Source organism: Mizuhopecten yessoensis, unplaced genomic scaffold (genome assembly GCF_002113885.1).
Source record: "Mizuhopecten yessoensis strain PY_sf001 unplaced genomic scaffold, ASM211388v2 scaffold2671, whole genome shotgun sequence".
Taxonomy (NCBI): Eukaryota; Metazoa; Mollusca; class Bivalvia; order Pectinida; family Pectinidae; genus Mizuhopecten; species Mizuhopecten yessoensis.
Window position 1 is genome coordinate 1,412,914 of NW_018404662.1, and position 26,729 is coordinate 1,439,642.

At 35.5% G+C, this 26,729-nt stretch overlaps 1 protein-coding gene across 3 annotated transcripts in view; it reads right to left on the reverse strand.

The window, feature by feature from the left end:
• Positions 1-4,804: 4,804 nt before the first annotated feature.
• Positions 4,805-26,729, reverse strand: part of LOC110446304 (tumor suppressor candidate 5 homolog) — a 27,242-nt gene continuing 5,317 nt past the window's right edge. The window contains exons 3-7 of one of the 3 annotated variants that reach the window (XM_021491381.1): positions 17,598-17,648; positions 16,787-16,837; positions 9,565-9,650; positions 8,436-8,531; positions 4,805-5,627 (exon numbers count right to left, since the gene is read on the reverse strand). In XM_021491381.1, coding sequence (XP_021347056.1) covers positions 5,457-5,627; positions 8,436-8,531; positions 9,565-9,650; positions 16,787-16,837; positions 17,598-17,648 — 455 coding nt within the window. In that variant the 3' untranslated portion in view covers positions 4,805-5,456. Of the gene's footprint in view, positions 5,628-8,435; positions 8,532-9,564; positions 9,651-11,815; positions 11,867-16,786; positions 16,838-17,597; positions 17,649-26,729 lie in introns of all 3 variants that reach the window. The other 2 variants (XM_021491382.1, XM_021491383.1) reach the window with 2 other exon arrangements.

Consider the following 26,729-nt stretch of genomic DNA (forward strand, 5'->3'; position numbering starts at 1 on the left):
ACGACGAAACGTTTACGGTAATTTACAGCAATGTTGACAAATCGCAAAAGTATCAGCCATAACTAGCACTGTGAAGCAGGAGTCATTGTGCACGGTATGCACATACGTAACGGTTGGATTGTCTCGTAGTAATACACTCTTGAACCCCATAACTACATGAACTATAACGTCTTTCCCCATCTAATTTTGATCACTCATAAAGTGTTTAGAAACTTTGAAACTATCGGTTAAATCAAATGATAATGTATGGCAAGAAAAAACGTTTACGAATTAAGTAACAAATTTATGCGCTACTGAAGAATATATTAGGACCCTTTGCTTGCATCGAATAAAAAATGTTTAGCGGCAAATCAATACGAGGTTGGCAACAAGTTTGTCAAAAGGATACAAGTGGTGTTACAAAATGTATAAAGTTAACTTTGTTATCGGATGATTAGCTGTCTATCATATACAAACCATTCTCTAACATTCTACTGAAGCTATCAGTGCAATATCAATATGACGATATAGCAGGGCGGAAACTCCTAAAAGAGACATTTTCAATTTCATTTACATTAAAAACAATCGTATTTGTTTATTCAATAATACTTATCGGTTGGGAAGCTTGGAAGTTCATCCTCATAAAAGCGTTCATAATTTTGTGAACTCATGGCGGTCTTGTCTGGAACATACGACGTTCATAAGAACAAAATTCCAAGTAAGAGTTTCCCACATATATATTATTGTACATATATATGGCAGCTTTAGAGTAAAGAACCTCATCAAATAACAAGTTACAGGTATAATCAGATTAACAGTAACCTACCTTATGTTTCAGAAGGAGTTACAAGTGCTGGCGCTACAAGTGCTGTCTTTTATACGAAGTGGTAAATTTGCCTTTACACAATTCTCAGTTTACTTTTGTTAATTTTCATGGCTGTAAACAAAGAACGCCATACTTTTGGGTTTTTAAACACATTTTATGTATAGGATAAATCTCAAGCAAACGTTGGTTAAGTAATTTGTAAGCACAGCCTGTCGAGGGCCGATAGGCCCGAGACAGGGTTCTTCCAAATCGCTTTACCAACGTTTGCGAAAGATTTATCCTACTTAATAACTTTCATATCCCAATTGGACCCCTAAACCCGGTAAAGGTGGACAGTTGGATAATCAGTGAATGGAGTTGTTTACCTGTGTTGTCCACACCTGTAAAATGCACTCACTGACACAAACACATATAACCCCAAGGCATTAGTAAATGCCGATGGTATCCAAATGCGATCCAAATGTTATTGATATGAGCTGAGGTGTTCCGAGTACAAAGGTTCCTGTCAGATATTCCCAAGGTCATTTCTGTATGTCATTTTTATGTGCACAGGAGATCGACGGAAGGCGGTAGTCAGATAATTTTTTGTGGTGTTTACCGGTATCAGGTAAGTGTCCTACCTACAAATATCCGGTGAAATTTGGAGTGTGGAAGCACGCCGTGATCTTAATAATTTGAGTATATCCTTCAACTATGTATCAATGGAAAGCTGGGAATGTTTTCTGTAAGTTGGACGTTCGTTATCGAAAATTGCTTGCGTATTATTTTTTAGATATGTTGATTTTAACGGACTTGGTCAATTTCTGTCAAAATTTGCATCCCTGTAGTTATTTACCTTTTCATTGGTTCGAATACATGACCCTACATTAAAAAAAATTAAAAAAAATGTATACTTATATAAAAAAAAAAAAATCTGACATAACAAAGCGTCAAGTGCCTATGCTCTTTTATACAAGGCACGAAACGGAAAACGTCTGGTCACAGTGAGGACACAGGTATCGGTGGCAACAGCAACACGTGCATCAAAATTCGTAAAGGGGATGAGTTGGTGGAAATCCCTGTTTGAATATATATTGTGAAATACGTAAAGCGGATGTGTTTGTGAAAACTGGAAACTTCGGCTAAGTGCATTGTACTTGTATATATTACAACGGCTGACTACCGTGTACCACCAGGTATTAAAGCTGGAATTAAAATTACATTTACTATCTTTCATATTTATTTGTTATCGTTTTCTTTGTTTATCTGTTTTTGTGTCTACAAACCGTATTCAACAGATGGGCATTCTGGGTACGTTTGACATGACCCTGTGTGACCTGTTGGATAAGTGGTGATACAGTCATTAAATATCCAACCGCTAGCCGTTGGATAGTATGAATAGGTCACTACTTATCCAACAGTCACCCAACTTATCCAACGCCTAGCGGTTGAATAGGTTAAATAGTCAGTTTGTAAACACAATAGGTGACGTAATCGAAAATGTTTAAGTAACGTTAAGCTTGGATGATAAATGAGATACGAAACAATACTAACAAAACATGGGAATCAATTGTCTTTAAATACTATAGCTGTTGTGAGGACGTTAGACCCCAAACAATAAAGATATGAATCCTTTGAAGTTGTTAATAACCGATGACCTAGGGTCGATCTATCTCAGCAAACTTTACACTGGTGTATTCATTAGGACAATATGAAGTAATACAGTATGCACAATAACAAAGCTTCATAGTTGCAATGCCGTTCCAAAAATAGACATTTGGCTTTGTGACTTTATTCTAACGCCAGTATTTGACATAATCTTTAGGTCAATTTCAGATAAAAACCGTCGACATACAAGGTAAGTTTTGTGAAGTATAAACAATGGCCCAAAGGGCCTGCATCGCTCACCTGCTATTCATATCACATTTGTAACCTTAAAAGTGATCTGAAATAAAGCTAAAGGCAAAATATCAGTATTTATGATTAAAAGTAATTCAAAAGATCATGTTGAAAGATTTAAAAACATTTCACTCCTGTGACCTTGAAAGACGAACAATATCATTATGTTGAACAAATCTTATAGCCCTCAGGATGCAACCTGCAAAACATCACCTACCTATCCTTTTGTTTATTGAAATAAGGTCATTTAAATGTTTAAATGTATTTGAGTAAATTTGACCTCGATATTGGATCAAGGTCATTCAAATGAAAAAGCTTGATAGCCCTTGATTGAAACTTGCTACTGGCTATATATTAACATTCTGGGCCTCATGGTTATTCAGAAGAAGTCTTTTAAAGATTTTAAACAAATTTGACCTTGAATATAATCATGGTCATTCACTTGATTAAACTTGGTAGTCCTTAATGCCAGCATGCTACTGACAGATATCAACATTCTAGGCCTTATGGTTATTCAGAAGAAGTCATTAAAAGATTTTAAACAAATTTGACCCCTGTGACCTTGAATATAATTCAAGGTCATTCATTCTAACAAACTTGGTAGCCCTTCATCCCATCATGTTACAGGCCAAATATAATCATACGGTATCGCATATTCAGTGAGAAAGCAATATAAAACTTGGTAGCCCTTCACCGACACATGCTACTAGCCAAATATTATCTCCCTGGGCATAATTGTTATTCAGATTTTTTTNTTTTTTTTACATATTTGACCCTTGTGACCTTGAAAATGGGTGAAGGTAATTTATTTGAACAAACTTGGTAGCCCATCATCCCAGTTTGCTTCTGGCCAAATATCCTCACCATAGGCCATTAGTTATTAAGAAGTTGTTTAAAATAAAATATTGACGCCGGACGAAGGACGCCGCATCACGACGGGCCTTCGGACAAGGTGAGCTAAAAATGGTACAGTAGTTGTTATTCCCTGCTTAACGTTCAGTTTTAAAAGTAATGGTAACAACTGGTTCACCCGTTGTCAGTAGAATGTGACCGGGCGGGATTCTGTGCTTGGTGCCTTCGGCATGGTATTTCAGTTAGATAGCAATATAAAGTCGGCATCAGATCCGCGCAATCACAAGTAGGCAAGTACACCAACATACCATGTTTCCGGCACACATATACGCATGCATGCATACATAGCACACATGGAGGCATGGCCTTAAATGGCTTAAGCTGTTGATAGGACGTTAAACAATATAAAACCAAATGAAATGTTACACGTTTGACCGTAAAAAAGGAGCAATATTCCGTTTACAGAAAGGAAGCATAACTAAAATGAAACGAGATCATGATTGTATCTCTGTTCCCTCAAAATTGACTTTCTTCTGTTTAGTAATGTTACATTAGAGTTGTCCTCGCCATTTTTTTCGTGTAAATGCTCCGCCAACTAAACAGCTAAAATCCTTAATGCTCAATAACAAAAATATCCAGGATGGCAGAACTTGCCCCGGTCTCCAATTTGTAGAATATTTTGTATCATAGATGATTGGTAAAAACGAATTCACAATTAGTTGTGCATCATACATTTACAATTCTGGATACTCTGGTTTCCTCCCAAATTAAGAATTAAATCCTCTTTGTGCATCCGTCAGGGCACATAAAGAATGATAGAAAAATAAGTTCCTAACATAAATTTGACAATATATCTAAGTAAATGTATAAAGATATTAGTTAAAAAATAAAATAAAAAGAGCACATTGTAATATTTTGATGTAACTGAGATTGTAGCTATATCAATACATAGTCTCAATTCTTTTTCCATCCTGAAACACCAGGTCGAATAGCAAATTTTGTTACAGTCACCGAGGTTTGACAGGTAAGGATGTCAAATAAAATTAAACTGTTTCTGTCTGTTACTAGTTGTAAATAGGCACGCGGTGTGAGAAAGTAAATTGTTGTTGATTTCGACATTAATGCACAATCCATTGGTTTTTATGGGTGGTGATGTATAGTATGATAATCTCTGAACGAAGTATCACATTTCATGTCATAGACTTTTTTCACACAGAATGTATATATTTTTTATCAAACCTGGCGGGAATAAAGAAATAAAAATAACAATTTTGTATACGTTTATATTCTGATTCTTTTATTTCCCCTAGAAACAGATGATAAAGTTGCATCCCATTCTCGCCAGATTACGCAAAAGGACGTATTGATTTTTTTTCTCTAAATAAAAGAGTAACAAAACACATGCAATACATATAAGCCATTCGAAGAATACGTAAAACTACAAAATAAAAAGAAACAGAAAATAGTCTGTAAAGCTATTGCTATGCTTATTTCATGATCTTCAAAATACAAACTTTACGTTTAACAATGTTTTTTTATTTCTTCAGTAGAAAATGGTTTAAAAGAAGATTAAATACAAGGAGCGGGAACATTTTATTTTATAAGATGCAATTCCTAGATGATCAATAAAGTTGTAATCATGCAGAAAGGAATTAAAAGCTGGTATGAATCCTTATTTATTTTATGGGTCTCGGGTTATTTGAAACCGATATATATATTAATGGAAAGTGTTTCAGCGAAAACCACAAAAATGTTTAATTTGGAGAACAGACATTACAACAAGTAAGCCAGTCTATATAGTAAGTTTTCATCTCATAAGTTCTTCGTCATATGTTTCGGCATCTTTATTGTCGACTGATAGCTGTTGTTTATGTATCTGGACACACAGTAAAACATATGCCGCTTTCAACATTATGCATTGTCAGTGTCCATTAAGTTCAGCCGATACTTGCTTCCCGGCCATCGTATACAGGACAATTAAGACAGTGATTAGTACAGCACCGAGGAAGGCGTTAAGTGCGTTGAGTTGCAATGCCCATCGCGAGCTGGCTTTGGCTCCTTCTATGTTTCCATTATCAGCTTTACTGCGGGACTGTTAAAAAACAACAGCAGTATATCAGTATTAAAGAAACATTTTGGCATTCGTGTCATAACGTATTGGTAAATAATTGCTGCATTGTTCGGAAACCGGCATCCAAGATTAACAAATGCAAAACAAACCCATCATCCAAACGTGAAGATCAAAGACAGACGTCAACTTGAATATTAAATTTTACTCTAGTGACACATATTTTATTATAAACAGACTAACAGCTTTCAGATAGTTTAACACAGAGTTACTATAGCAATTTTTTCTAAAATATATTTTAGACATGTAGCTTTATTATGGAAAATTTCCCGAATTGACTGAAGGTCGACACAATCTAAAAACAAATGCTATGCTGTTAATATATTTCTATGTAATCTCAAAATGGATGTTCAGGGGTATTTGTATGTGTGAGCAGAATAAATTAAAAGGTATGAACGTATGCATCCATTTGTACATTTAATTTAGTTTCCTACATTTCCCGTACTTCCGTCGTGGAGCTCGACCGGTAAAGCGGGGTTAAAGTGTACCTGGAACGCTTTGCTATATCAAGCTACTGGAATACTTCATATTACACAATAAAAAGCTAAACAAGTGCGAACGTCGTAGTTGACTCCGTTACCGAGATATTGCGATTTATCGGAAAAATACACCTTTGGTTCAGCGGCGATCGCCTCGAAATGGGTAGCCCATATCTGTGACGTCACAAATTTAACACTGTCATACAGCCATATAGGAATATACAGGGAGGGTTCGATCGTCAGTGCGATATATGATATATTCCGTCGTCACTTACTTGTGTAGGTAATATGTAAACTGCTTCATACATATAAATGTGTTTTTTTTACAATTTTAATGATGAAATCAGTTCCTACTTAGGAGGCAAACGATGTGCTGTATGCTGGTGTCCGAACACACATGCGGATGCTATCTAAATGAATCCGTGACTGTATATTATTCGTTTATCTAGTCACTGTGTAATATTATACTTTTTATTATACAATTCATCTCTAGAGAATATAACGAACCCCTATCTACAAAAAAAAAAAAAAAAAAAAAAAAAAAAAAAACAATCGATAAAAATTGAGTCAAATTAACATAGATCACCCCACACCTTTCTTTATAATATGCGGGAGATAAGCGGTTGAAATTGACAAAACAAACGGTACACATATTTATACTCAAAATGAGCAGAAACCCGACTAGTTTGCCCCCAGTTATAAAAAGTTGAAACATTGCGAATAAGTATGTACTGGTTGTGACATAATTGTCTGATATAGTTCATTAAATTTAGTCCGATTAAGTCTTACATTTATTCGTAATTTTTCATTGAACCAACATCGGATATAATGTACATAACATGGTCCAGCATTATTTGTTCTTGACTTCTATCTGTCGGGTGATGGTTGTACTGTTTATGGTTAGCATATCACGTGTTTCCCTGACAGTGCTTACGAGGTTTTTTTCTACCTATTTCCTTGAAATTGGTCATTTTTTCATTTTTTCCGTTATCTAGCATGAGGACATTGTTGTTAAATAGAAAATTGGAAGACACATAATCTGCATACTAACTGAAGGTACCCCCTTTCCCACCTGCAGACATCCCTTTGATGTCATACCTAGACACATGTATAAAGGTGTATCTTGGGCCTCCTGCTGCCAGCACTGGACACTTGTGAGCTTAGTGTTATTTACCTGTACAAACATTTCACACCTAAGTAGGCGAAGGTAGTGGATCGAGATGAGTTTCATTATTGAACCAAGATGCTTATTATAACTTGTGTATAATAACATATGGAGTATTGTTTTTTCATTTTGAATCTCATCATTCAATTATGTTTTCGAGATAAATATAATTTAGCATCGCATACATTGTATGAAATTAAATGTTTAACTGTTTGTCGGTATTTGCTTTTGATTTGAAATGTCGTCAATTTGTAATAATACGGTAATATGTAAGATATGCTATACATTTTATTGCCATTTAAAAAAACATAGCAGATGATGTAATATTGTAACATTTTTCACTGATACATTTCCGTTTTTTTACCGTAGCGGTACCAGTGTATTTAACTTCTAAATATAAATAAGCCGGCACAGAAACTGGAAATTAAACACAACACAGCTTTTTTTATCAATAACAATGAGAGTATTGCTGTTTAATTTCCCTCAAATTCATGTTTTCTTTAATTTCCCATCAGTGCTCAGAAACTGGACATGCATTGCTACCAGTCTGTGTTACCCTCTCCAGAGTCGTCAGTCTGGTTTCAATTAAACCAATATGTGTCGGAACGTTTTGACAAATTTGATATGCCTGGATATATAATATACATAATGTCATCTTCAGCATAAATTGATTCTTAATTCGCAATCTGACGCCTATGGCTGCTACAGTCGCTGTACTTGTGACTACACAGCCGATAAGGTCCCGTTCTACGCGAGTTACGATTATACTATTAAGTAGTTGAAGGAAATTGTACATTTTACACGTCAATATCTCGGCATAGGTTTGATCAATTTTTATGCGGCTTTCGACATCATATATACTGATAATAGATTCATTTGTATTTTCGTTCAGGTACACATTAATTTACATTTAGCTAGTATCGTGTTTAATTAAGTGTTTCAACTTTGATACATGCATATAGTAATAAAAAAAAGTGTTTAACCTCAGCTATGCAAATCTATTAACAGGTCAGCATTGATATATAATCTAGAAATATGAAGTAAAGAAACATTTTCTACATAATTTAGTAAGACACCGTATAATATAAAATAGCTTTGTGCCGAAGATTGTATAGAAACATTACTCACATCTTGAGATGCAGCGATGGCACATAATCCAACAGGCCAGAGACAGAATAGACATCCGATGACAGACCAGACCATGTAGTCATTAGGCCGAGTTCTCTACAAGGTATATACGAGTATAAATTACTATCAACCCTGGACAACTTTCCATGGTGTAGTTATCTGGGGATGGCCTTTAAATGGAATATACAAGCATAAATTAATATGCATGTAAACCCGTGGTAAACTCCAATGATTTCGTCCTCGGTATAAACCTTACATGTATAACTAAGTTGATATAGTGCTGAACAGATTAACTATAAATGAATTGTACAAATATAAAAAAGAATCCATTCAGATTAACCTCCATCTAAGGTAGTCATGTGGAAGTTGAAACTAGTTTGTGTATCAGGTTTCCTTCCTGGATAAAGCTAAAAAAGAAAGGCTTTTTCATAGAAAAAACTTTTCAATTCATTATCTATCACAGGTTTCCTCAATTGAAGACGTCCTTAGGGCATCCGTAAAGATTTTACACTTATTATTATTATTAAGTTATAGGGATCCTCTCTGATGTCTCATAGGACGGTAATCTCGGGCTAGAACGAGAAATAAGCATGACTTATTCACCCTTATGTATTGCCCTGACAAAATATCGCCCTCTGTGAGAATATATTGAACATTTCGATCATACATTTTCCCGTGTCTTCCCCTCTTCTATCACATTCGAACGAGCATAAATGAGAAAGGAGAGATTGATATACATGTATATCCTTTATATTGCCCTGAATCTTCATTTTTTGTATTTGTCTTTATTGGTCATAGCGACCTTTTGGAACACTACAAGTTATCGGGAGAAACAAACAGAGAAAGGAAGATGGATATACGCAAATGTACGTAAAACCGTAATTTGTATTGCAAATTGGGTAATAACAATGGCAAAATATGAGCGGGGAGATTCTTACTGAGTCTCTTGAAATAACCCAAAACAAAATAAAGCTTGAACTTTAAAATCACCCACACGATGAGACTGGTCGTAATAGACACAAACCTGATCTCAAAAACACCTGACAAAGAGAATGGTTCCCGAACACAATTTTGGGCTAACTCAAAACTTTGGTGATACCGGAAGCTGATGTGTTATTGTAACACTTACCATCACCATGTTGGTGGTCTGTGGCTGTTGAACGACTACTGTTGATGAGGTTGTGTGCTGCGGATACGCCTGTCCATAGTGAGTGCCTATCACGGAACATAAATGTGCATAACGTAATCATGTAGCACAAATCCTGTTTTATGTTATAAATGTGATCTGTTTATTCGGCATGATGTTGTAGGTTGAAAAAGCGACGTTGAATATGGAATGATAAATATATCAAATCATTGATTTAATATGTGAATGCGTTAAATACTGTTTTAATAATAAAACTAATCTAACTCCTATTTATTAAAAACGTTTTACGTTCAGTGAGGTCTCCCTAGACACCGTGTAACCTTTACACTGACGGTATACCCTGCAACTAGCATAACATATAACTCAGATAATAAAACAACAAACAGGAGAACAACGAAATGTGAAAAAAAACCCAACTCAAACTCGAAACTGATAGAGCAAGAACTGAAGAGAAAATATAGGCCCCTGTCAATTTCCAAAGAGAAAAAGCCAATGTGTTTCAGAAGAATACTTATAAATACATGATATTTTTCATATCAAAGTTAACTATAACCCATATTTTGTTTCGTTTAGTTGTTTGTATTGTTTAATGGCCCATCGAGAGAGGGAGTCATTAAGGGCTAACAACACTGTAAAAAGAGACATTCACGAAAATAAACTCATCAAATAAAATTTAATAGCTTCAAATATGTAAAAGATTAAAGAAATACATCAATATCGAACAAATTGGCTGCACAATATATCATATGTTATTGTAAAATTCAATAGAGTGTAAATAGTCATATATTAATTGCACAGAAACTGTATCGAATAATCTGTGGTAGCTGAAAAAATTGTGAAATTGGTGCGAATAAGAAACTAAATTGTTAAAAGCAAAATTAATCATCACAACAAATCAATTTTACTTGTCTCAATATGTAGGAGTAAAATGATATCAGATACTGTCCTTGCAGGTAGGGCGCAATAATTGTACCTAATTGCATGATCGTAAGAGGCGACTACATTTGAGATATTATCTTTTCTCTTCTTTCTAAACCACGTTCTTCTTCCTAATGTCTCCCTTGACAATACCTCACTTTTGGCTTTAGTTGAGCGTTCGCCCCGGCCCTGTGATGAAGGCTTTGGGTTCTGTCCCCTGGCTGAGACATACCAGTGTCTGTAACAATTGTAGTTTCCACTCCTGTTTAACGCTCAGCGATTTAGGAGTGGGACGACTGATTTGCTCGTCGTTAGTATAATGTGACCGGATGTGGTGTCCTGCTGAGTGTCTTCGGAAGTATGTTTCAGTGAGGTAGCATTATAAAGTCGGCATCAGTTCCGCACTATCTCAAGGAGATGAACACGAACATATTGCAGTCTCCAAAAACACACACGTATACACTACACGCATGCATATTGCAGAGGCCGTCCTTAAATGACCATAGCTGTTGATAGAACGTGNGAAACAAAACTAAACCAAACCAAACCAAACTGTTGTATTCATTATTGCTAATAATCTCTAACCACTGGTAAACTCTCCCCTGCAGAATTGAGGGCTTTCGTTAAACAATACAAACCAAACCAAAATAATCGTCTGTCTTTTACTAATGGGAAATTAAAGAAACCACAATTGATCTGCCGTCTCAATAGCACATTCAGAATTGTTTTTTATATTTTCTCCGTACTTCCTGCTACTACTTTCTCATTCCTAGTGCATTGCTTTGCAATGTACGCATACACTACACAAATGAACAATACACATGGAGACACGTCCTAAATGACCTTAGTTGTTGATAGGACGTTAAACCCTGTACAACTAACTAACCTCACTTTTGGCCTTAGTATTGAGCAGGCGATGGGTTCTGACCTAAAGCCAGTACATACCAAAGTCAATAAACGGTATGTCCTCCCCCCCACCCCCCACCCGTTTAAATATTATATCTAAAGATAGTTGTCATATCATATTTGGTTGTTTGTGGTAGAACTCTGTTTCACCTATATATGATTTTGAAACATCCTTTGATTAGTTTGGCTGTTGATAGGACGTAAAAGACCTATTCATCCAACAAAACAAGCTTTTGAAAACCAACGATCCATGACCTGGCCCTTTACGACATTGTGTTTGTCACAACTTAATTGGTTGAAGCCAAACTACATATCGGTCTTTGAAAACAAAAAAGCAGTTATCTTGAAACGAGCAAAATAAAAAAATATACAATTTAACTATAAAGACAGGTCTTCAAAATTGACGTACCTGTATGTGGCATAGGCTCTCGATAGGGTGGTAATTTACCGCTGACCCCTCCTACAAAAGAAAATTTGTTGTTTTTCACCTATGAAAAGAAATGTATACCAATGCAACTAAGATACTTCTAAAAAAGTAACTGGGTCGTATTTCTTACGGTATGTCTGGGACATTGATAGGCCTTTTCAAGGCACGAAGACCAGTCTCAATGCATAGCATATCATGATCCATTTACAGTAAAACAGTTGTTAAATTGCATTTACCTTCCTCCAAGACGAGACAATCTGATGCATGTATAGATGTGTGAAACAATGGATAGATTTCTGTGTGACCGAATACGTTAAGTATTAATAATGATGGATCCAATCTATTTCATATTTATTAAATACACCTTTACGTCCAGCGATATCTCCCTAGACACCGTATAACTGTTCCCCTGACGTTATTAACCGCAAAAAAAGCAAATCATATAATTCATAAATGACAATGCGAGTCATTTAGGGCCAAACAACACGTTAAAATAGGTAATCACAAAAACGAATACATCAAACTAGAAAAAGGGTTTAAAAAGTGTAAAAATATATCAACAGGGAACGAATAGGTTGTAAATCATATCAGATCTTGTTTTAAAAATCAATTTAGTGTGACTAATCGCATACGATTGAACAGAAACTATTTTATGAACTTTTCATACAAGATCAACAAAACCTTATTCAAACTCGAAACTGATAAAAATAAGAGAAAATATAGACCCTTGGTAATTTCCAAAGAGAACAAGCCACTATTAGCCGAAAGAGCGTATACATATGTTTTTTCACATCATAGATTGGTCAACTTTGACCTGTGGTTAGTGAAAATTCAAATTGTGCATATAAGAAAAAACGGTGTTCAAAACAAAATCAATCATCAAAACACAAATCTTGCTACTAGTCTCAATTAATTTATAGCATTGAATTAATGTCAGATGATCTTTAATTTGTTGTATTGATAGTAAATTGACCCTTACAAAAAGTTAACTCTAAACAGCCTTGGAACAACTGGAGCGAGCAGTCCATGTACCATTAACTGATTTTGTTCTGGTTTTACAGCAATTTGGTCCTTTAATTAACAGTGTCATTTCACGGACATTGTCAAAGCCTTCAGACACAACCTTCGTTGGTGTGTTTGTTTTTGTAATGTTTCACGGCCCATTGACAATGCGAGTCATTTAGGGTTAACAGCACTTTAAAATAGACGTTAAAAATGATTACATCAAACTAGAAAGAAAAAAAGTGTACAAATGTAAAATATATCAACAGGGAACGAATTGATTGTAAGATCTATCAGATTTTATTATAAAGGTTAATTCAGTGTAAATAATCACCACAAACAGGTGTCTTGAAAAGTGGAATAGAAATATCAAATTTAATTATGAAGACAGGCTTTCACAATTGATGTAGCTACGTGTGATGAGCTGACTATGGGGTGGTGGATAACCACTGGCTCCTCCTACAAAATAAAGTTGTTGTTGTCTGCCCTTGTCAGGAAATGTATACCAATGAATTAATATCACTTGTCCGGTACCTTTTCCATTAGTTTTTTAAGCACAAGGACCAGTCGAAGTGTATAGTATGTCATGAACCATTCACAGTAAAATACCTATCAGATTGCTTTGACTTTCATCCAACACGAGAAAAAATTCCATAGTTAATATTGTGATGACACCTACCGAATGGTGTGGATTTCTTGCAGATTTGGTAGCATAACTAGAAATAGAAATCCAGCTGGATGTTGTTCTCCGTGTCAATTATCTTTTACAATTGAATCACTGCCAGTGGTAACTCAGACTTACTATAGAAAACCCAAGATACAAAACAAATTCTATACATTTCTTCTCCATGTAACATGTAATGGATATGTACAAATGAATCACAATCATCACTATCTCTCCCTGTCTCCTACACACATACACACATGTACGCTTACACAACAAGCATGGAGGCACGTCTTTTAATTACCTTGGCTGTTTATAGGACGTTAAACAAAATAAAACCAAACCCAAACCAATCACTCCAGGCTCACCCTGACCAAACACTATTTAATAACAAGACACTTATAATACAAATGGCGATAAGAAATGACAGCAATATTTTAAAATGATTTCACTTAAAATGTATGTATAAAGAGTGTGAATGAAATGGAATGTTACGAAAGTGGTCCCTATTTTTGCTTATGATTATTGATGGAATGAAGAGGACTCCAGGTTTTTTAACAATTCACTTCAACTACAAAGTGTTAATGTCTACATTAACAGGAGGGTTGCTTATGCTAAAGAAAAGCACTCCACTAAGTACTTGTATTTAAGCTAAGGTTTGATTTGGTTTTACTTTGTTTAACGAAATATTAACAGCCAAGGACATAACATTTTGCCTCCATGTATGTTGTGTAATCGTGCATTTGTGAATGTGTGTAGGAGATAGGGAATGTTGGTGTATTTGCCTCCTTGTAATAGCGCGGATCTGATCCCGTCTTTATAGTGCTATTTCACTGAAATACCATGCCGCAGATACCTAGCACAGCGTTCCGCCCAAACTAAGGGATTAATATCATAATATTTAAGCTTCGATCTCTTCCGGTACGGTAAGGTTTCTAGACTGGACTTATTTTAGGAGGCTATCTTTGAAAGAAATAATTACTTCTTAGTGCTAATAACAAGCCCTTAATGTAAGGTCAGTGTTCCCTATTTATACTTAAATAATATTGTTATGGGGCACAACTCAAAGTAATAGAAGTCGAACTCTTATAGTAAAGTAAGTGTTCTGCATTTATACCAAAGGACAATTATTTTGGTTCTTGGAGTCCGACGAAAGAACTGGTGAGGTAATATGATTAACTTCCGAACTGATTTGGTTTTATATTGTTTAACGTCCTATTAAGGTCATGTGTGTAGTGTATGCGTGCTTAAGAGTATGTTCCTGGTACCGGTGAAACTCGAAAAACTTAGCCCTACTTATAACCAGCCACGGTGGCCTAGTTGTTTTACTTCGACTGTGACCTTGNATCAATAGCATATTACGTACTGTTTAATAGGATAAAAATTGGTTTGCATCCAACGCCCATAAAAGGGTGTATTCTCTAAAAAACACAGTTTTTGTGTCTAAAATGTTATCATCGAAAATGGCATTTTTGAGATTGTTTCTTCCATAAAACAGCCAAATGGCGCGATGGAAACATGATTTTTTGTCACAATCATGCCATGAATGTATTCTTTACGGCGACCATCATTTGATTAGATTTTCATTAATATTTTACATAACATGCACATTTTATCAACACTTAGACAGCTTCTGAAAGGTACAACTTTGAGGAGCCATAAAAAACAAACCAGGTGACCTAAATCTTTATACTTTATAGATTTGTGACCACAACGGCATGGGCAATGCACCACCAACAGAGAAGGGGCCGTTTTGGAAACCGGCCCTTTGATATATTATCTTTTCTCTTCTTTCTAAACCACGTTCTTCTTCCTAATGTCTCCCTTGACAATGCCTCACTTTTGTCTTTAGTTAAGCGTTCGCCCCTGTGAGGAAGGCTTTGGGTTCTGTCCCCTGGCTTAGACATACCAGAGTCTGTAAAAATTGTAGTTTCCACTCCTGTTTAACGCTCAGCAATTTAGGAGTGGGACGACTGATTTGCTCGTTGTTAGTATAATGTGACCGGATGGGGTGTCCTGCTGAGTGTCTTCGGCAGTATGTTTCAGTGAGGTAGCACTATAAAGTCGGCACAAGTTCCGCACTATCTCAAGGAGACGAACACGAACATATTGCAGCCTCCCAAAACACACACGTATACACTACACGCATGCATCTTGCACACAGGGGAGGTCGTCCTTAAATGACCATAGCTGTTGATGAGACGTTAAACAAAACTGAACCAAACCAAACCAAACTGTTGTATTCATTATTGCTACTAATCTCTTACCACTGGTAAACTCTCCCCTGCAGAATTGAGGGCTTTCGTTAAACAATACAAACCAAACCAAAATAATTGTGTGTCTTTTACTAATGGGACATTAAAGAAACCACAATTGATCTGCCGTCTCAATAGCACATTCAGAATTGTTTTTATATTTTCTCTTAGTTGTTGATAGGACGTTAAACCCTGTACAACTAACCAACCTCACTTTTGGCCTTAGTACTGAGCAGGTGATGGGTTCTGTCTCAAAGCCAGTACATACCAAAGTCAATAAACGATATTGCCCCCCCCCCTCCCCCACCCCCTTGTGCACCATTTTGCATTTAGGGTTATCGTAACAATTGGTTTATCCGTTGTCAGTATAATGTGACCATTAACCGGGGCCCGCAGTCGATGAATTTCTAGTTTGTTTGGTTTAGGTCCCTTAAAACTGTGATTTCACGGTCTTTGTCACAACTGCACTATTATGACATTTGGCTAGCAAATGGTTCCTGCGGGAACCTGTTTGTTGCTGTTACTTTGTGTGTCGATGATGTCATAATGCAGTTATGTATGCCTCATGTTTTGAGACCGGAATGAATGGTAACAAACATATGCACATTCATATAATCGTTTACCATCATAAAACATATTTGTGGCATATTCATATGTATATCACTAAATTGGTTAAATAAAGTTAATAGTTAAAAGCTGCTTTCGCTTAAATATTATATCTAAAGATAGTTGTCATATCACATGGGGTTGTTTGTAGTAGAACTCTGTTTCACCCATATATGATTTTGAAACATCCTTTGATTAGTTTGGCTGTTGATAGGACGTAAAAGACCTATTCATCCAACAAAACAAGCTTTTGAAAACCAACGATCCATGACCTGGCCCTTTACGACATTGTGTTTGTCACAGCTTATTTGGTTGAAGCCAAACTACATATCGGTCTCTGAAAACAAAAAAGCAGTTATCTCGAAACGAGCAAAATAAAAAAATATACAATTTAACTATAAAGACAGGTCTTCAAAATTGACGTACCTGTATGTGGCATAGGCTCTCGATAGGGTGGTAAATTACCGCTGACCCCTCCTACAAAAGAAAATTTGTTGTTTTTCACCTTTGTAAAGAAATGTATATCAATGCAACTAAGATACTTCTGAAGAAGTAACTGGTCGTATTTCTTACGGTATCCATATTTCTGGGACATTGATTGGCCTTTTCAAGGCACGAAGACCAGTCTCAATGCATAGCATATCATGAACCGTTTACAGTAAAACAGTTGTCAAATTCCATTATACCTTCCTCCAAGACGAGACAATCTGATGCATGTATAGATGTGTGAAACAATGGATAGATTTGTGTGTCATTGAATGCGTTAAGGATTATTTATGATGGATCCAATCTCATGTTTTGAGACCGGAATGAATGTTAACAAGCATATTCACATTCATATAATCGTTTACCATCATAAAACATATTGTGGCATATTCATATGTATATCACCTGAATTGGTTACAAAACGTTAATAGTGAAAAGCTGCTTTCGTTTAAATATTGTATCTAAAGATAGTTGTCATATCACATTTGGTTGTTTGTGGTAGAACTCTGTTTCACCTATATGTCATTTTGAAACATCCTTTGATTAATTTGGCTGTTGATAGGACGTAAAAGACCTATTCATCCAACAAAACAAGCTTTTGAAAACCAACGATCCATGACCTGGCCCTTTACGACATTGTGTTTGTCATAGCCTTATTGGTTGAAGCCAAACTACATATCGGTCTTTGAAAACAAAACAAAAAGCATTTATACAATTTAACTATAAAGACAGGTCTTCAAAATTGACGTACCTGTATGTGGCATAGGCTCTCGATAGGGGGGTAAATTACCGCTGACCCCTCCTACAACAGAAAATTTGTTGTTTTTCACCTTTGTAAAGAAATGTATACCAATGCAACTAAGATACTTCTGAAAAGTAACTGGGTCGTATTTCTTTACGGTATGTCTGGGACATCGACAGGCCTTTTCAAGGCACAAAGACCGGTCTCAATGCATAGCATATCATGAACCATTTACAGTAAAACTGTTGTCAAATTGCATTTACCTTCATCCAAGACGAGACAATCTAATGCATGTATAGATGTGTGAAACAATGGATAGATTTGTGTGTCACTGAATGCGTTAAGTATTAATAATGATGGGTCCAATCTATTTCATATTTATTAAATACACCTTACGTCCACCGATATCTCCCTAGACACCGTATAACTGTTCCCCTGCCGTTATTAACCGCAAAAAAGCAAATCATATTATTCATATAATGACAATGCGAGTCATTTAGGGCCAAACAACACGTTAAAATAGGTAATCACAAAAACGAATACATCAAACTAGAAAAAGGGTTTAAAAAGTGTAAAAATATATCAACAGGGAACGAATAGGTTGTAAATCATATCAGATCTTGTTTTAAAAATCAATTTTGTGTGACTAATCACATACGATTGAACAGAAACTACTAAATGAACTTTTCATACAAGATCAACAAAACCTTAACCAAACTCGAAACTGATAAAAATAAGAGAAAATATAGACCCTTGGTAATTTCCAAAGAGAACAAGCCAATATTAGCCTAAAGAGCGTATACATATATATTTTCACATCATAGATTGGTGACCTGTGGTTAGTGAAAATTCAAATTGTGCTTATAAGAAAAACGGTGTTCAAAACAAAATCAATCATCAAAACACAAATCTTGCTACTAGTCTCAATTATTTATAGCATTGAATTAATGTCAGATGATCTTTAATTTGTTGTATTGATAGTAAATTCACCCTTACAAAAAGTTAACTCTAAACAGCCTTTGAACAACTGGAGCGAGCAGTCCATGTATCATTAACTGATTTTGTTCTGGTTTTACAGCATTTTGGTCCTTTAATTAAAAGTGCCATTTCCCGGACATTGTCAAAGCCTTCAGACACAACCTTCGTTGGTGCGTTTGTTTTTGTAATGTGTCACGGCCCATTGACAATGCGAGTCATTTAGGGTTAACAGCACTTTAAAATAGACGTTAAAAATGATTACATCAAACTAGAAAGAAAAAAAGTGTACAAATGTAAAATATATCAACAGGGAACGAATTGATTGTAAGATCTATCAGATTTTATTATAAAGGTTAATTCTATCTGGAAAAGTGGAATAGAAATATCAAATTTAATTATGAAGACAGGCTTTCACAATTGATGTAGCTACGTGTGATGGGCTGACTATTCATAGGGTGGTGGATAACCACTGGCTCCTCTTACAAAATAAAGTTGTTGTTGTCTGCCCTTGTCAGGAAATGTATACCAATGAATTAATATCACTTGTCTGGTGCCTTTTTCATTCGTATTTTAGGCACAAGGACCAGTCGAAGTGTATAGTATGTCATGGACCATTCACAGTAAAATACCTATCAGATTGCATTGACTTTCAGCCAACACGAGAAAAAAATCCATAGTTAATATTGTGATGACACCTGCCGAATGGTGTGGTTTTCTTGCAGATTTGGTAGCATAACTAGAAATCCAGCTGGATATTGTTCTCCGTGTCAATTATATTTTACAATTGAATCACTGCCAGTGGTGACTCAGACTTACTATAGAAAACCCAAGATACAAAACAAATTCTATGCATTTCTTCTCCATGTAACATGTAATGGATATGTACAAATGAATCGTAATTATCACTATCTCTTCCTGTCTCCTACACACATACACACATGTACGCTTACACAACACGCATGGAGGCACGTCTTTAAATGACCTTGGCTGTTAATGGGACGTTAAACAAAATAAAACCAAACCAAAACCAATCACTCCAGGCTCACCCTGACCAAACACTATTTAACAACAAGACACTTATAATACAAATGGCGATAAGGAATGACATCAATATTTTAAAATGATTTCACTTAAAATGTATGTATAAAGAGTGTGAATGAAATGGAATGTTACGAAAGTGGTCCCTATTTTTGCTTATGATTATTGATGGAATGAAGAGGACTCCAGGTTTTTTAACAATTCACTTCAACTACAAAGTGTTAATGTCTACATTAACAGGAGGATGGCTTATGCTAAATAAAACACTCCACTAAGTACTTGTATTTAAGCTAACGTTTGATTTGGTTTTATTTTGTTTAACGGAATATTAACAGCCAAGGACATAAAATTTTGCCTCCATGTATGTTGTGTAATCGTGCATTTGTGAATGTGTGAAGGAGATAGGGAATGTTGGTGTATTTGCCTCCTTGTAATAGCGCGGATCTGATCCCGTCTTTATAGTGCTATTTCACCTACGAAATGTATTATTATTTTTTTTTTTTATTATTTACTCAATAAAAATAATACAATATTCAATTGAAGAAAAAAAATGCGATGACGTTTTAGAGTTTGATAATGAAACATGGAGGAAAATATATAAAACGCCTTTTCATATAGCCAAAATTCAAAATTACAGTGGCTTCAAAACAGAATCAATCAACACATTTTGACAACAAACTCATTCATATTTAAGGCAGGAATAGCTGATAGTCCTTATTGTAACTCATGTAAAACTGATATTGTAACAATAGAATATACCCTATTGGAATGTGATAAGGTGCAGGTTATGTGACAAAACTTGAGTTTTTATTAGATACTTTCATGATATCTTTTGCTTACAAGAAGGAGACTTTTATCTTTGGACTATATAATCCAGATGGAATAAGAACACCAATAGACAGTACAATTATTTTGATTAGGAAACAATATATTTATCAAACAAATTTATCTCTTTATGGTCTTAAAAAAGCAATCAAGGACAACTATACTACACAAACATTCATTGCAACAGGTAAAGATGACAAATACAATAACAATTTTAAAAATGATTGGATATTGTGTTTCAATCATAAGGCGTTTATGTAATCACTGTGTATTAGTATTGAGTTGTATTCATACAGGATTAACAAGGTTATTGCACAGTGTTAGTTATGAAGGATTTATGAAGTGACTGGATTTCTATTGTGTTGCATGCGCAGTGGTATTGGAAAGTCGGTACAACCAAAGTGTTGACGGTATAATGAGTTTTGTAGTTTAATTAGTTACTAGTGATCAAGTTTTTTTGTGCTATTGGTGACGGGATTATTCTGTTGTTGTTGGAATATTACCCGACCAGGAGATAGGGATTTATCGTCATATTATGTCATTGTGTTGCCTAACCAAATTTCCGCTTTTAGTACTCCTAGAGGAATTTTACTTCGAGCTTACTTTCAACGTTAAGTTTTCCCCTCCTATTTTGGATAGTCAGCCTATAATCAAATTCTTTCATATTTCGTTAGCAATTAGAAGAGTACGTGTTGTTATAGACTTTAAACTCGACCAGTGGATTAGATTTTATCAAAGGGAGTAACCAATGGTTATCACCGCCTAATGTTGGCACACGTTCTCTCCCAGGCACTGTCGGGGAGTAGCTGATTAACCGCCAGTTGCGCGCATGCCCAAACGGAGAAGACACATCTCGAGGATCGATACGTCTTAACTATTACGGAACCCACCTTTGTGGAGACTACGAACTTGGATATCACCTTTTGGCAATATCTCCGATTACGGAACCTATGGATCAGGATCAAGACCAAGACTTCATATTCTATGTAAATAGTTGGCACACAATAAATGTACATATTTGTATTTAATGATTCATGGTTTTCATTTAAGTAAGTTACCGGAATCGCTTACAAATCTGGGCTCGTAACACATTTTTCGAACCTCAAGAACAGTAAGGCCTTGGTAAAACTTTAGTGACGGCCTGTCAAATCGAGCTTTTGGCTCATTGCACTAGTCTCATAAATTAACACATGCTATTTGAGGCTGGGTCAATAGCCATTTTACAAGATAGGTATAGTTTAGTTTATTAGTCGTCACGCACATATGGTGACAGCGGTACTACTTCTCACATTACAGAGTTACGGACTTTGATTGATCAACCACTAATGACCATGGACGGACAACTGACATATAACGCAGTCTAGACTTCCGTCAATACCTGAGGTCAAGGGCAGGGGGGTTACGTCACAAAATATATAGATATTTACTACTGATTGCCTGACATGTCTCTCTCTCTCTGGGTCTTTATTTTCATCCTCTGTCTATTTTTCTTTTTATTAACCTGTCCTTTTCTGCTTTCTTTATACAAATGCAATGTAAATGTAAACATTTGAAAAATGTATTAAAATGACAATCAATAATTGTTTGTGTGAAAGTGGAAGCGAGATTAGTGTGTGTGAGATTTTCAGCTATTACAAATGTACTTTGCATTGTATAAAAAAGAATTTTGAAAATGAAACAAATACAAAAAAGGAATGTAAAAGAATTTTGAAAATAAAACAAATACAAAAAAGGAATGTAACTCCACAAACATGAAAGATGAAAAAAAACCAATAAAAACCTACATGTTAGAATCCATATCACGTTTCGTATCTGCCATAAAAGATCTGACTATTTTTTTCAAAGGACAGGAATTGTTTCATGAGTGCGGCAATATGTTGGTACCCTATACTTTCAGTCAATAACACGGATGTCGGGTCGTTCTATGTCAGCAAACTTTACACTGGTGTATTAATTAGGACAATAGGAAGTAATACAGTATGCACAATAACAAAGCTACATAGTTGCAATGCCGTTTCAAAAATAGACATTTGCCTTTGTGACTTTATTCTAACGCCCGTATTTGACATATTCTTTATGTCAATTTCAGATGAAAACCGTCGACATACGAGGCAAGTTTTGTTAAGTATATATAAATATTCAAAACGGATTCACCATAAACAACTTTCAATGTAATTTAAAGTAAAGCTTATTATCTAACTCGTGCTATAATATTACAACACAATACAAAATATTCCTTTTGAAAATAAATGTAGCTGTTAAAAAAACAAATAATAATTTAAGTTGAACTAGAAATAATAATACTTTTATGAATTTTGACTATGTGCATTTGAGAATTTAGGATGGAGAACATAAATGTGAAAATACAACCATCAACTATCAATACAGTTGTATTCAAAAGATATGCGTCCTTCAGGTAAACTTTGGTATTTCATAGAGTAAAGCGTCATATGTAGGTATATAGTGAGCACGAGGCTGATTGAGATATGTCACTTTGTTTTATTTTGTTTAACAGCTAAGGTCATTTAATGACATGCCTCCGTCTGTGTTGTGTATGCGCGCATGTGTGATGGAAACAGGGAATGTTAGGGTAATTACCTCCTTGTGAAGGGCGGATCTAACGCCAAATTTATAGTGCTATATCGATGAAATACCATACCGAAGGCACCCAGGACAGTATTCTGCCCTGTCACACTTTACTGAATACGAGTTTACCATTAACTATTACAGTGTAGCTATAAGAAAGTGGAGTGTGTCGTTGTCAATATAATGTGCCAATCAGGTAATGGTAAAGAATAGACCTGCTGTATCCTACTGCATGATCGTAAGAGGCGACTAATGTGACCCTACCTGCACTTCTGTTTAAGCGGACATCGACGAAGCCAATTCAGACAAAACATTAGCCACACGAGTGAAATATATTGGTATTACTGAAGATACTGTTAGATATTCTGGTTATTATGGAAACCTATCCCGGAACGCAAAACGACAGATCAAGCCGACAATACCTGACCTGGATATGTTTACCACTAGTATGTCTAAACAACCCTAAGCGACATTGAAGAAAATAATACAATATAAAAACTTTTTTTTATTAAGTAGGCACTTAAGTTCATATTTTGAATAAAGTATGCCAAATAACTATCATAATTTAATTATTTAAAAAAACTTCCGTTAGATCAACTCGGATCACTTCCGTTGTTGATAAGAGCCGAATCTAAAATGATGGGATGTGGGGAAAATGCAGAGTTGTTTTGTCACCACTTATCCTGATGATACAAATATCAACACCACCTATGTAAGTTATCGTTATGACCCTGGTTCTCTTATACATGTACTTTCTGTCACTCGCTTAGCCCGACTTTGTATCATTCGACATGAGGTTTCTGCGATCAAATAGTTAGAAGTGCTGAAATGTATAGTCTATCGGCTTTCCTGAAAATGAAAGTAAACGAGAATAATTCCCCCATGATAGGTAACAGATTATTCTTCTGGTCAGAAGAATGGGTCAATGTCTCGAACGGATTTTGTCGAGGCCTGAGTACCGTTAAGCTAACCATGCTTTCACCAGATGGGTCATTGGTTATTTTTCCCATGGTAGTTTGTAATCAGTGTTTTGATTGGTCAATATTTCACTGGTACAAATGTAGTAAATTGCTTTATCCCACTGCATACGTATAATAAAAGGTTACTGAAGTGGGGCCCCTGCAGAATCAGGTGTTTTCTTTTGTGTCTTCCACGAAGATTTTCAACTTATCCAATAGATTTTCCCCTTACACTGGTCCTCATATTATTGTGACTAGCAGTAGTGAGGACGTTAACCCACGAACAACAAGATAATGTTATGACTTGCAGCGTCGTTTATGCTCTGCTACCATAAGCTAGGTTTTCCTTAATACGTCAATTCAAGGTCACTGCGAGTGTGTGTTTTTTTCATAAAGCAGACGCGTTTCTCCCTCACAGCGACAACATGGAAACACAATTGAGTATAATAAGGTACAGACCCGTACACGTTCGCTGTTCCACTTTCAGCGTACCATTTGCGTAGCATTTCCGTAGTACTTCCGTACCATTACCGTAGCATTTCCGTAGCATTTGCGTAGCGTTTCCGTAGCACTTCCGTATCGTTTCCGTAGTACTTGCGTCTACATCTTTCCATTTAAAAAGCGTTTGTGAAACGTTCGGTCGAAAATTTTACGGAATATATATTTGTCGAAACGAATTGTAAAAAAAATCATTATAAACCGCATTACGTGAAAATTATTCCAACTATCATAATAGTCTGAAGGAAAAAACCTACAAAAATGCCGGTTTACATATACATGGACGTAACAGCCCTCCTCCCATGGGCCTACTGTGTGTTCCCCACACCAGCAGCTAGGCCTTAGGGGTAATTAAATAACAGGCATACCGCTGGCCATGTGGTAATGACCAGTCCCTTGTTTAAGGTATACACCACTTTAGTGTCCGTTATAAAGGTTGTTAGGGCAACATGACCACCCGCTGACAGATACATTTCTTTCAATATGATATCTATATACCTGAGAATCTAGGCAGTGATAATGCATTGACCATTCACCTGTGGTCACTTTGGATTCTGATGTGCTGTACCTGATCAAGTTCACATTCTGTGATTTCAAGGCAATTTAGTCCATGTCAATTAATCCAGTTCATTGTCTATTCATCACGTACAGCTGTATACAGGTACGGTAAATCAGTTCATGGTAAAAACCTACAGGTAAGATACTGTGGCTGTCCCTCGATCAGGAAATGACAGCCCCAGGCACAATTTCATTTCACAACAGTGCCTTAACCAAGGTTAACTAATATTTAACTTGGAATTCCTAATTTAATAAAAAAAATGTCCCTTATTAGGATATTTAACTTCTCACGTAGATGATTTGTTTTAAAACTAATCTATTTTTTTTTCAAATAATCTATCATGAGTTCTGTTACCAGCGAGCAAGGTTGAATACTAACCCTAATACGTAACAAACTTTTCATATGAGATTATTGAAAATGATGATATTTTTCAGTAATCATTAAAAAAATATATTATGAAGATAACTATATTGTCATCATGTGACTGAGTTCCTGAGAAAATAGAGTGTGATTCCTTGTTGTCTATAGCAGAGACGTATATATTACAATATGTCTCTGTCTATAGTAAGTTTGTTAACGGAGTGCCCTCTCTGTGTGTGGTAATTATAAAGGTGTCAAAAATCAGTCAAGCGGTTCCGGGCTAGTGTACCTATGAACGCATATAATTACATGGTTCAATGAAAAAGATAATTGACCTTTTACAGCTGACCAATTAGTACCACTTAGCGCCTTTAGCAAGTTACACAGTGGAAAGTATATATCAGAGGCTGGGATTGACCTATTTGGAAATATTATATAAACGACAACAAGATTAATTAATTAAAGAAAGAAAGGTTTATTGATATTTTTAGAGATGAATGTGCAGAAAAAAATGAAAAATTCTCAAAAGATCTTTTTTATAGATATATTTACGATCATTTTGATCTACAAAACGACCTGTGTAAACCCATACAAAAAGAATATCTGAAAGAAATCAAAAGAAATATCTACTCATAACTTAAAATTAGAAAAAGGCGATATCAAAACATTGAATCGTCGAGTGTGTATGATGTTAAAGACCATGTCATTCTGATTTGCGAGCAATTGAAAACTTATTATATTAAAAAGCCAATTAGCTTATTTAAATTGAAAGGATTATTGAGTGTGAAAACTACAAAAGAAATTAGGGAAACATATAAAATTTGCAAATTCGAGAGGAACCTAATTATCATAAATAGGCATAGTTTCACTTGTAATTGTGTTGTAATGTGTGTAATGTTGTGTAATGCTATTTTGTATTTTGCACAGTTAATATCACAAATTTTGTTACTTTGTAACTGATTGGTCGAACGACTCAAAGTAATTAAGAACTTGAACTTGAACCAGGCGATGAGGCTACGTACATGTATGACAAAATATGAAATATTGTAGCACTTATTGAGCACAGACAAACAAAATGTTATGTAGTTTTGCCACTCATCTATTGTGGTGTTGTCTATAAAAAGTCTGACAACGGTCAGAGACGTATACTTTAAAGCAAACATTTTCACTTGATTTTGTGAGCGTTACCATTCCCCATCACCAGTTTCACGAAAAATTACTTAATTATGGAGACTCGTTAACTTGAAATTTCAGGAAAATGTCATCATCTTCCCTCAACGCCATAACGTTTTCATGTGAAACTAGAGACAAGAGATTGTGAGCATCCTCACATAGATA